Below are 13,654 nucleotides of genomic sequence, written 5' to 3' on the forward strand. Positions count from 1 at the left end.
TTGCTGTGAGGAATATCTGTAAATTTGCATTGTACGCTCTGCGCATGGCAACTTTGCTGTACTTTGCTGAATACACCCCAACTTAATTCAGCAAGTCACTGACTGACCAAACTAACAATGCAACCATACCTCAGCACCGTGTGAAGTCTGCAAATACCTGTGATAATTGTCAAGTGAGACTCTGAGCACCTGAGAAACCAGTGGATGCCCTCTACAGGAGAATGCCTTGACTTTTCCAAGGCCAAACCGGATGCTACACATTTCATCATTGCTGTCCGGACGGTTCAATCTGGGAAAGATTGCAGCAGCCGGTTCTGTTGTGGACTCAGCAGTCTATGCAAAGCACACCACAATTAGCACAGGGTCACACAGCATTTTAAAAAAAAATCCCCACTCAGCAGTATAATGAAATTGTGTTCAAAACAGCCTTTGCCCAAAATCAGTAGAACGGGCATATTTTTACATGTGTATAAACCACAATGATTACAGTTCAGTCTCTAGTCCCATGGATAAATGGTAATTCTAAAATAGCCTGAGGTCTTAACCTGGTAATTGAATCAGTGAGGATAAAAATCCTTCCACCTTTATCGAAATGCTCCTCAACAAAGACTGGGGATGAGATTTTTTTTTATGGAGGGGCATCTAGATAAAGGTGGAGGAGAATCTTGTCCTTGCCAATTTCACCACCGCCACCGGGGTAAGACCTGTGTTTATTTCAGAAAAATCACTTGTCCATTGTTCTACAGACTGTACTGTAATATTTTTTGTTTATACAATTGTAGATTTAAAAGATTCCTATTAGTCCATTGATGGTAGGCATATGTTGTACTGGAGACAGTTCTGTTCTGTGGAGAGGAAAGGGGTAAGAACAAGCAAAATAGAGCAAGAGAGGAGAACAGAGATCAGATTTTAGTAACCCAGTATGACTGATCACTAACATTATCAGTGGTGTAAGTTTCCTAAGGCCACACCTAGGTCAATTTAATAGTGCTGACTTATGATTGCAATGTAAAGCTTGTAAGTAACCATACGTTGGTTACTATTGGCAACAACACTACACCTTTGTTACGGCACCAGCAACTCATTAGAGCTGCAACTCACTCGACTCTCATCACAGCAACAGCATAGGAGATAGAACTTCTTAGGCGTCCTCAAGGTTTAGGAGTTTATTCAGTAAATAGATATACAGTACATGTGGTTAAATCTTAGCGAAGTAGATTGTTCTGTAGTAAGTCCTTTGCATTACAGCTCTTGGCTCCATTCCTGGTGAATGGCAAGTTGGCAACCAGGGTTGATCCTATGTTCCATCTATCCTACGTTACATCTATACTACGCGGCCCATAGGCCTATATACAGCATACAGTTAGATAAGATGACAAGACATATTATAAATAAAAGTAAAGGATGGAAGCCAGCAGTCACAGGAAGCAGAAGTGCCTCTCTGCAGCCCGTCACCGGCTTTAATACCGATCACTAAAGAGTTAAATGTGACATCATCTGAGCCATACCCCCAAGCCTACAATTGCCGGGCATGGGCATGTGACCCACCTGATCAATTAATATTCCATTGCTTTATAACCTAGTTGCAAAGAATGCAATGTTTTGTAAATATCTACAAAGATATTCATATTCTTTCTTTGCTGATGTAAGCAAGAACACTGACAACATGAACACCTTGCATTTCTGATTGAAGCCAATGAATTTTCTTAAAACTCCTTGCGAAAGTGTATGGTCCATATTGATATCTGCTACGGCTGTGTAAATGTCAAGCTGCTAAGTGCGGTGATTGGATCTCTGGCTACCAACGGTGGTTACCAAGGGCAACCACTACACCAAATCTTTCAGTGGTGTCCAGGATACATGCAGTCTCACTAGATCACTGAATAATCGCTCCACAAAAGATTTTCCAGATGACAATCAGTGTGCATAGCTTTGACCTGTTTAACAGTTTTGCATTAGATTGTGAAAGTGTACCCGAGGCGACATGTGACATGATGAGATAAATGTTTATGTACAGTGCAAAACAGGGGCGGACTGACAGCTCATGGGGCCCCCGGGCAATAGGAGATTATGGGGCCCCCATACCAGTGTTTCCCACCTTTCACGTTATATTTTTACAGACTAAGATATAATAATTTACTGACAACAGTAAATATGTTATATTGTGATATTTTATACTGATAAAAACCCCTGCGCCGCGCGTAGCGAGGCGCGCCAAAAAATGGGTGTGGTCACGCAACAGAATATGGGTGGTGCAAAATATACATGACCTTAGCAGTGGTGTAAAAGGTCTGCCGGGGAAGTTTGAACTCTGCCATAGTGTTTCCCCCCAAAATACATGTAATCTGACAGCATTTCACCAACAATCCATGCAATTTGGCAGAGGTTCCTCCAAAATACAGATAATATGGCAGTCGTTCCCCTAAAAATAGATGTTATCTGGCAGCAGCGGTTCCCCCAAATACACCTAATTTGGCAGCGGAAATACATGTAGCAGCAGTGGTTCCCCCAAAATACACAGAATCTGGAAGCAGCAGTTCCCCCATTATACACAATCTGGCAGCGGTTCCCCAAAAATAAACATAATCTGGCAGCTTTTTCTCAAAATACACATAATCTGGCAGCAGCAGTTCCCCAAAAATAGTTAATCTGGCAGCAGTTCCCCCAAAATAGGTGCCCCCAGTATAGGTAACCAGGTCAAAAGGTATCCCCAGTGGAAGTAACCAGTTCTATAGGTTTTCCCAGTGCAGGTATCCAGGTCTATAGGTGTGCCCAGTATAAGTAGCCTAGTCTACAGGTGTCCCCAGAATAGATAATCAGGTCTATAGATGTCCCCATTTAAGATATCAAGGTCTATAGATGTCCCCAGTGAAGATAGCCAGGTCTATAGGTGTCCCCAGTATAGGTAGACAGGTCTACAGGTGTATCCAGAATAGGTAGCCAGGCCTATAGGTGTCCCCAGTACATATAGCTAGGTCTATAGGTGTCCCCAGTACAGATAGCCAGGTCTAAAGGTGTCTCCTGTATAGATATCCAGGTCTATAGGTGTCTCCTGTATAGATAGCCAGGTCTTTAGGTGTCCCCAGTATATGTAGCCAGGTGTATAGGTGTCCCCAGTATAGCCAGGTCTATAGGTGCCCCCAGTATATACAGCCAGGTCTATAGGTGCCCCCAGTATATGTAGTCAGGTGTATAAGTGCCCCAGTATATGCAGCCAGGTGTATAGGTCTCCCCAGTATATGCAGCCAGGTGTATAGGTGTCCCCAGTATAGCCAGGCCTATAGGTGCCCCCAGTATATGTAGCTAGGTCTATAAGTGCCCCCAGTATATGTAGTCAGGTGCATAAGTGCCCCCAGTATATACAGCCAGGTATATAGGTCTCCCCAGTATATGCAGCCAGGTGTATAGGTGTCCCCAGTATAGCCAGGTCTATAGGTGCCCCCAGTATATGTAGCTAAGTCTATAGGTGCTCCCAGTATATGTAGTCAGGTGTATAAGTGCCCCCAGTATATGCAGCCAGGTGTATAGGTCTCCCCAGTATAGCCAGGTCTATAGGTGCCCTCGGAAGCAGCAGATTTGGGCGCATGAGACAAGTGGACAAAAAGGGCGCCCCATTCACTCCCATTATAAATATCGTTTAATGGGCGCCGAACAGGGAAAAAAAGGCGCTGGAGATTATTAACGTTTTAACAAAGGCGCTGGAGATTATTAACGTTTTAACAAACGGCGCCCGGAGATTTTTAAGGATTTATAACTATGTTTGTGATGATTTAACTTTACAAAATGAGCCCGTGCCGAATAGCGTTTATAAAGATAATAAATCACTATTTCTAAAACATTTCTAAAACATTATTATCCACCCAAAAAAATTATTTACATTTTTTTATTTACATTTTTTATTTATTAATGTCTGTAAAACATTATTATCCATAGGGGGTCTTAGGTTTAGGCACCACCAGGGGGGTCTTAGGTTTAGGCACCAACAGGGGGGTCTTAGGTTTAGGCACCAACTGGGGGGTCTTAGGTTTAGGCACCAACTGGGGGGTCTTAGGTTTAGGCACCAACAGGGGGGTCTTAGGTTTAGGCACCAACTGGGGGTCTTAGGTTTAGGCACCAACTGGGGGGTCTTAGGTTTAGGCACCAATAGGGGGGTCTTAGGTTTAGGCACCAATAGGGGGGTCTTAGGTTTAGGCACCAACAGGGGGGTCTTAGGTTTAGGCACCAACTGGGGGGTCTTAGGTTTAGGCACCAATAGGGGGGTCTTAGGTTTAGGCACCAACAGGGGGGTCTTAGGTTTAGGCACCAACTGGGGGGTCTTAGGTTTAGGCACCAATAGGGGGGTCTTAGGTTTAGGCACCAACAGGGGGGTCTTAGGTTTAGGCACCAACTGGGGGGTCTTAGGTTTAGGCACCAATAGGGGGGTCTTAGGTTTAGGCACCAACAGGGGGTCTAGGGGTTAGGGATAGGTACAGGGAGGGTTTTTAACAAACGTAAACATAAGTTTCAGTTTACAAACAGGGAAGATTAACGTTTTAAGAATTGCCGATCTCATACACATTATTTAGTGATTTATAAATTCTTAAAACACTATTTCTAAACGAAATTCTACACAATATTTCTATAAACGATAATACTGTTTATCGTTTACACCACGCGCCCTTTTTTCCCGACGCCCTTTTTTGATGTACGCAGGTGCCCTCAGTATATGTAGCTAGGTCTATAAGTGTCCCCAGTATATGCAGCCAGGCTTGTAGTGTAGGTGTCTCCAGGAGGGGAGACAGCCAGCGAAGGAGGGTGATTTGCATAGCAGCGGAGAAGGGGGGAAGTTCCCTCCCCCCCTTCACTCACCTTGGGGCCCCCCTTCCTGGCTCTCCCGTCCAGAATCTGTAAAGTGTCGGCTCAGCGGGTAGCGGCTGACAGCGGGCTGAGACTTACCGCTGTTCAGCCACCGGAGGGAGCGCTGATCTGTGTGCCACTAGTCTGGGCTTGAGAAGCCCAGACTAGTGGCACACAGATCAGCGCTCCCTCTGGTGGCTGAACAGCGGTAAGTCTCCGCCCGCTGTCAGCCGCTGCGCCGACACTTTACAGATTCTGGACGGGAGAGCCAGGAAGGGGGGCCCCAAGGTGAGTAAAGGGGGGGGAAACTTCCCCCCTTCTCCGCTGCTATGCCCATCGCCCTCCTTCGCTGGCTGTCTCCCCTCGTGCTCAGGGCTCTCTGGCGGCCCCCCCCTGACCATGGGCCCTCGGTCCGTGCCCGAGTGCCCTAATGGTCAGTCCCTCCCTGGTGCAAAACATATTAATAACCAGGCTGTTTAACTTGCTTTATTTTGCTGCCAGAAAGAGTTAATTTTTGGACATGAAAGTGACATCTTCTGTCTTGTCGGTAGCTTGTCGGGAACATAGTAAATATCACTGATAATAAGCAAATTACAGCCATAAAGTTTTTTTTTTACAAATACATGAACTATTGATCTTTTTCTAAATCTGGGACACTTATTAGGCTGCAACTGAGCAGAGGAAGAAAAACATTTAATCTAGTTTGTAAATGTTTAAATATAAAATAAAACCAGGGATATCTAAAAAAAGTCATTTTTAGGAGTAGGAGCATAAATACAATTATTTATCTCATCAGTTTATTTTCACCTCTGGTTTACTTTAAATGGTTCAGGAGAGAGTTGGCCCCAGAGCATGCAAGCTTTATCTTTTGAATTTTTTGCTACATACAGCATATTTATGTCCTGGAGGAATCACATTGATAGTACTTACACAGCTTTTATAGCTGTTAATCAGACAATATTTAACACACACCTGAAGTTAGAGGGATATGGAGGCGGACATATTTATTTCCTTTTAAACAATGCACATTCCTGGCTGTCCTGCTGATCCTCTGCCTACTTTTAGGGCCCGTTTCCACTTGTGCGGTGCGAATTGCCGCGGTAATGAAAATTCGCATGAATGACGCTGTATGCAAATTTATCCATGGCAGTGCCGGTGTGCATTTCCATTGATTTCCATGCGAATTTGCATGAAAATTCGCATACCAAAGTCGCAGGCGATTTCCCTATTAAATACATTAACGGCGATTCGCATGCATACCTCACGCAGGCGAATTCTGAGGGCTCTGCCGTGCAGAAAAATCCTGCACAGAAAAACGCTCAGGAAAACTGGCAAGTGGAAACAGGCCCATCCACAGGAAACGCATGCAGATTCGCGACAGTAGAAACGGGCCCTTAGCTGTATACCCTGAACAAGCATGCAGATCAGCTGTTTCAGAATGAAGTCTAACTGGATATGCCACATGCTTGTTGCAGGTGTATGATTCAGACTGTTAACGCAAGGAAGATCAGCAGGACTGGTATTGTTTAGAAGGAAATAAATATGTCAGCCTCAATATACCTCTCACTTCAGGGGTGCTTCAAAAGAAAATCACAAGCTGACATTGGCCAGTACAGCCCACCAACACGTTGACAAAGCTGATAAATGGTGTCTGAGCTATAAAGAGTCTTGAGATGATTCCTTGTATCCTCTCAATAAAACAGATGCAGAATATAATATAAGAGCTGAAGACACTCTCATCTCGAGTCTACACACTGCAATCTATTCCCACATTTAAAAAAAAATAAATAAATAAATATATATATATATATATATATATATATATATATATATTTTAACTGTAGTATTAATCCATAAGTATTTGTTGCCAGCTCAATATTTCAAATGAAGAAAATAATTTACCGTAATTAAAAATCAAATATAGTGCTCTGTGCTGTACACGTTCCTCCACATTATAACAACAAATCTTGTGTGGTCCCCAAAATGCTGCTACAGGTTTCATCTTCTCTTACCTACACCAATTTTTCCATTTTCCCTCTACACCAAGATTGATCCAGCATTGATCCAGCAGTCTTGTATGATAACATTACACACCATTCCACTGTTTATGAGATAGTCAGCCACAGATATGAGTGCTTGTTAGTTATCCCTACTGAGATATTACTGCTTCAAAGATACAGCAACCCTATGAGATACTGCTGCGTCTGAGATTTCCCTACACAGCTGTTACTGTTTTCAAGCTATAACTGCTTCTAAAATATGCCTGCTTTCATGCACCAGCAGTGTGGCGCAGCAGTATTGCTTGCTGTGTATTACAGTGAACTACTGGGGAGCTTAATGGATTTTGAGCTATCTTTACAGAAATATAACTGCTTGTGAAATATGGCTACTTTCAGGTCCCCCATGGTGTGTTGTAACAGTAAACCTACTTATGTATTAAAAAAAAAAAAAATTCAGAGAAAGTTTCTGGTGGATCCTAGTTTGAAAGAGCATAGAGGTAAAATTCTCCTGAATAAAGAATATATATATATAAAAAAAAAAAAATTCTCCTGAGGTTTTTGTTTTTTTTAGGAAGTGAATTGGAACTTTACATATACTGCTGTTTGAGTCTAAAAGCTTGCAATTCATACTGGAACGGACCAAATCCACAGTTTTATTAATAATGTATTAATAATAATAATAATGCTAACATTTGTAAAGTGCTTTTCTCCTCTTGGACTTAAAGCGCTTGAGAGCTGCAACCACTAAGTGTGTGCCCAATATGCTTCCCTGCGGTGTTAAGGAGTCTTGCCCATGGACTACTTACTGCAGCCAGAATTTGAACCTTGGTCTCCTATGTCAGAAGCAGAGCCCTTAACCAGTTCACACTATGGCCCTTATTCAATTGACTTTTTCTCCTACGTTTTCTCCTAGGAGATAAGTTTTCACCTTCTGTGTTAGATAACTGTTCAGCACTCTGCAATTGAAAAAGTTGCAAAAAATAGGTGAACAATTAGTGTCAAAATTGTCTTGCTGGCTGGTGGCTTAAATGGCATTTTATTGATAAGGTGTGAAAATACTAACTAGGAGAAAAAGTCCGTTGAATAAGAGCCCATTGAACCTCAGCATTTTTGTACAAATAATCCAGAAATGCAGTACAGACACCACTTTAGGATAGCATGATATGTTACAAAACATGGGCCCACATGCAATTATGGTAACTTTTTTCTCCTGAGCTTTCTCCTAGGAGATATATTTTTCATCTTCATTTTAAAATACATTTTCAGCGCTTTGCAATTGAAAAAGTACAAAAAGTAGATACAAAAAAAGTACTATCAAAATTATTTTGAGTATTTTGTTGGTTGTTAGTGGCTTAAAAGACATTTCATTGACAAGCTACAAAAAATATCCCCTAGGCCAGTGTTTCTCAAACCTGTCCTCGTGACTCCCCAACGGCGCATGTTTTGCAGGCAAACTCCTCTACGCACAGGTGGGATAATTAGTGTCTCAGCTAGGTGGATTCCATGTAGCCGAGACACTAATTACCCCATCTGAGCATAGGTGAGGCTGCCTGAAAAACATGGAGCGTTGGGAAGTCACGAGGACAGGTTTGAGAAACACTGACCTAGGAGAAAACTCAGGAGTGATTACATATGGACCATGGGCCCATATGCAATTATGGTAACTTTTTTCTCCTGAGTTTTCTCCTAGGAGATAATTTTTGATTTTGTAGATAAAATAACTTTTCAGCATTTTACAAATGAAAAAATACCAAAAAGTAGTTGAAAAACTACTATCAAAATTATTTTGAGTATTTTCTTGCTTGATGGTGATATAAAATGCCTTTCTTTACACATTTTGAAAATATCACCTAGGAGAAAACTTTGGAGAAAAAGTGAATTGAATATGGGCCATGGATGTGAAGTTGTCCTTACAATTGTATGAGCAGTGTGTTCATATGCGGTAATTTGTTGCGCTCTTGCTCAACACAATATGAATGGTGTGAAAGCACCAAGATACACCTTTGTCTCTCTCACCACCCGCTCAAGTTAAATAGCCTATGTTTGCAGGAATAAATATACCGGTACTTCATTTATGTGGGTGGTTTAGCTCGTTATCCGCTGCGCAGTACACTCTGGACAACATGGATTTGATTGACAGCGGCGCTTGCGTAGGCGCAGTAGAGGTCGGCCTGGCGAGGCGCCGTCGGGTCCAAGAGACATCGGTAGAGAATGAAGCTGCGGGCTGCGGCATGGAACAGATCAGCTGCTAGGGGCTGGACGAAGCCCTGGGCAAGTAGATTTCATTGCTTTTAATAGCTCGGATGTGTCCTTTAAGAGATACACTTTATTAAGAGCAATTCTCATTCCTTTTACTTTTAATTAAATCTTCCCTTAATTTTGTTGGTTTTATATCATTTGATTTTTGATTTCCTGTGAGTCTTCTTAATATCATATAATCTTTCTATCTACTACAAACTCATTATGGGTCTGCTGTAAAATAGTTAAAACAAAAAACAATCAATAAATCTATCTGTAAAACAAAAAAAACAAAAAAACAGACAAGGCTGCTTTGCAGATGGTGTGCTAAGAATGGATGGATCTCACTCTCTCCCAGTGTTGGAAAGGATGTAACCCTGATACACACCTTTAATTTTGACTGGCCAATCACTGACCAACCATGCCACCTCCATGTAGTATGCGAGCTTACTTACACAATGTGCTTAGACGTGGTACAGATTGACACAGTTGAGGCAGAGGGACCCAGTGAATGCAGAAGTGGCACAGAGGGGGACTCTGAAAGCACAGAGGAGCAGAGGTGACACTGGAGGCACAGTTGTCACCTCTGCTCCTCTGTTTTTTTTTTTTTTCCTCTAATGGGGGAACCTAAAGTGATGTGAAAGCAGGAGGTGCCACATTGATTTTAAAAAAAAAAGAGCCATCTGGCTGGCATGTTGGTCACTTGGTTACAGCTTTGTGTGAGTTACACAGATATACCGAGCATGCATCCTGATTTACCAACGATGGAGACCCTTTATAACCAGGAGAGCAATGAAGAGCCTGAGTAGACTAGCAACCCTTGTATGTAATTAACATTCTCATCGCCCTGAAAGCGTTTGTGCAATGATTCCCTATGAGAGAGTGGTTTGCTTCCTATCCGCTCAGCAAAGCCCTGCCTGTACCATTTTAGGGCAATTTTGCTACAATGGAAGGATATAGGAAAAGCGCAAAACGCTCACAAAATCGGTTTGTGCTGCGATTGTGTTCACACTTTCATGAATAAATACATTGTATTTATTCATTTCCAATTCAAAGAGTTCACTTGCATCAGGAAGTGAAAAAGCAAATCAATCTGCAAAAGCGCTTTGAAAAGCGCTTTGCACATAATTGAAGTGCGCAAGTAAGCCCCAGGAGGAGAAAAAACATGCAAAAAATTGAAATTCACTGGTGTCAGTGATTTTGATTTTAGATGTGAACAAAGCCAAAAAGTACTATCTAAATTATTTGGAGTTTTTTCTTGCTTGGTTGTGGTTTAACAGGCATTTAATTAACCAGTTGTGAAAATATCACCTAAAGTCAGAAAAAGTCAGGAGACAAAGTTAATTGCCTATGGACCCGTGGTCCATATGCAATTTACTTTTTCTCCAAGTTAATGGAAGAGAGTGTATATTCAATATAGAGACAAGACAAGACAAATAACATTTATATTGCGCTTTTCTCCTTGCGGACTCAAAGCGCCAGAGCAGAGCAGCAGCCACTAGGGCGCGCTCTATTGGCAGTAGCAGTGTAAGGGAGACTTGCCAAAGGTCTCCTACTGAATTAGTGCTGGCTTACTGAACAGGCAGAGCCGAGATTCGAACCCTGGTCTCCTGTGTCAGAGGCAGAGCCCTTAACCATTACAACATCAGCCAACTGCTAGAGTACAGTGTCTACCTTAGACTTGGGTCACACTATTACGTGGCAGTGTATCTATATATTACATATACCCTGAACCACACCAGAGGTCCGTGGCTGTTTCTGCAGCACTCAGGAGCAGATGTGTGCCACGCTGTGGGATGAATGGCAATGCATCAGTAAAACTGAGCATGTCATGTTTGTGATTTAGACCTGGACATGGTGAAGACGGTATGTGTAAACAGATCCATATATAGTATGTGTCTCATTTTCATGTGTGTTGGTCTGCTGATGCCCAGTCTGTGAAGCAGTCCAGCAGTGGACCTTGTGAACAGGCCCATAGCCATACAGGTGTGAATGCAAAACCAAGCAGCTTTAGCTGGAAGGTTAACTTCCTCAGCAACTTTGTTGTCACTGACTCAACAGTATTACAAAAGGTTATGTATAAAGATGTCAGAGTATTAATTAAGAATGAACCTTGCACATTTGCAGATGCTGCTCCTCAGACACCAGCAACCCAAGACTGTTCTGTACAGTGGCCTCCATGTCCAGCAGCCAATCCCAGAATTCCTGGCACTCAGATTCTACTTCCTGTATGCTGTAGAAAGAAAAGGATAGAAATTAGGCAACATAATTATTTAAGATTTGTGTTGTTGTCTCCTGATCTGGGAGAAAATTCCTTGGTTTCCAAAATTGGTAAAACTCTCCATCAGGGACAGAAACACTAATTCATGAAAACATTTTTGTAGCATGCACATGCGCACTGGGTGAGTGAGCTGATTGCATAGGGCAGCAGTACAGCATGGTGAAGCGCACGTATGCAATCAAGGTCGCCGGCAGCTCCCTCACCAAGTGCGCATGTGTATTAGTGCCTGATGCACACGTGTCCCACCAGCAAGTCCTTCCTGCCCCCGAAGCCTATATCAATCAGATCCATGGCACCTGCTCTTCACAGAGGCTCCGGGCCTTATTTTTTGGACACACTGTTATGTAATCTACGGGTATATAGACACTGCCCCACCCACTTTAATCCCTCTATCTGCTCACCACTCCATTATACCTGTTCACAGGGCTACAGCAGCAATTGTGGAACTCGTATAATGTGCATGGCAGATAGCAACTATCAATGACAACTTTTACTAATACTGCTATCTTTCATAAGAGTGATTTGGTCAGTGTCATATTTTATGTATGTCCTGTTGAATACTTACCTTCATTGTATTTGCGTACGCACCCAGGCGTTATGCAGAGGTGATGCATTTTTCTTATTGTCCTTGTGAAGCATACATGTATGCGGGTCTACTATCATTTAATGCTTTCTCATTGGCTAAATTATTTTATATTTGCAGCGAAACCATCAGTAACATTATATTTATACTTGTATATATGGCAATTTTTATCACAACATAGTGACTGAATTCTTATTGTACAGTATCCTAGTGTAATACGTTTCGTATGTTTTCAGTTGCTCCCTTTTTTACTGTCTGAGGAAGCAGGCTATAGACCAGTGAAACGCATTGCAACATTGTCAAAGTAAACAATACATTTTGTTTTTGTCTAATATTGACATAGTGAGTCTTCAATGGGGAGGTAGCTCCACCACTGCCTCCCTTTTTAAACAGTTAATATATTTTATCCTGCAGTGGCACCTCTGATTTGCTAGTACTTCATATCCACCCTGGTGGAGGGGTGTCATCCCATCTTCTACAAAGAGCGACTTTTTAACCTATAAAATAGAAAAAAACGAGAGCCCAATATGGTGTAGTATGTTAAAGACAATTGGTAAGTGGTTCAGTGAGAGAATTTATACTCACAAACATGGGTTACCATTCAGGCAACCACTCGATAGGCAGGTGAGGAGAATAGACCTGTCCTCACTCAGGATTAAGAAGTCGCTCTCTGTAGTAAAGAAACAAGAAAGGGGGTAGCACTCCCCTCCACCAGGAGTGAACACAGAGTATTTGTATGTAGAACAGAGGCGCCAGCAGGATAAAAGTCAATACAATTTTTAAAAATTGCTTGGAGGAAGTGGTGGCCTTAGGTGCTACACCTGCTATTGCCGAAATTCTGTTTTGTCCCCACGTTTATTGCCCGATGAAGCGGGCTGGGCCTGCGAAACGCGTTGCACTGTTTTGGGGGTACCGTATAATAAATGTATTGATTTATATGAAGACAGGATCTCGTGTCTGCTTTTGGAAGGCAAGCCCACCACTTCCTCCAAGCAATTTTTAAAAATGTTATTGACTTTTATCCTGCTGGCGCCTCTGTTCTATATACAAAGACTTTTTAACCTGTTTGGAGGCAGGCTAATTTCTCCAACAGCGCATACAGTGGTTACCTTGGAGGCCACCTACCTTTGTGAGTAGTAATTCATTATATCCTTTACCAATCAATATCATAATTGCTACACTGTAATGGGCTCTTGATTATCCTGTTTTATGGCTTTAACTGTTTCAGGCGACAGGTTGACATTATGGTTCTCAGCATGCTAAAAAGATGGGATCACTCATGCTGGCAGAAGTACAAGCAGCAGAAATCAGTTACGTGAAAGAAGCATATGAGGAAACACATTGCAGTAAGCATGCCTGTGACTGTCCACCAAACATTTTGTTGGGAATTAAACTTTTTATTGACCTAGTGTGGTCTAGTCTTTTGTGGAGGTAAGTCTACCACATACACTGCTTTTGACCTCTTTTTAGCTATGTTATATCCTTTCTTTTTTATGTCTGTCACTTTAGCCTTTAATGTCACATTATTTGAAGTATGAATTACATTTTTGACGGCCCAAGGGGCAGCAAGTAAAGGAAAATGTCCTTTGTGGAGGGCCAACCTTACAAAACTCATAACCCTTATATTCGCTATACAAAAGTAACAAGAAAGGGTTTGGTTGGAATTCCGTTTAAAGTGTACCTGAAAGGAGAAAAATTTAAAACAGATACTTACCT

The 13,654-nt window shown here is 42.1% G+C and overlaps 1 protein-coding gene across 1 annotated transcript in view; it reads right to left on the reverse strand.

Moving 5' to 3' along the window:
- Positions 1 to 13,654, reverse strand: part of AKAP6 (A-kinase anchoring protein 6) — a 357,905-nt gene that overhangs the window by 117,496 nt on the left and 226,755 nt on the right. Inside the window, exon 9 of the mRNA XM_068253456.1 lies at positions 11,187 to 11,307. Coding sequence (XP_068109557.1) covers positions 11,187 to 11,307 — 121 coding nt within the window. The remainder of the gene's footprint in view (positions 1 to 11,186; positions 11,308 to 13,654) is intronic.

The sequence above is a fragment of the Hyperolius riggenbachi genome, chromosome 9 (genome assembly GCF_040937935.1).
Source record: "Hyperolius riggenbachi isolate aHypRig1 chromosome 9, aHypRig1.pri, whole genome shotgun sequence".
In the NCBI taxonomy this organism is placed as follows: domain Eukaryota; kingdom Metazoa; phylum Chordata; class Amphibia; order Anura; family Hyperoliidae; genus Hyperolius; species Hyperolius riggenbachi.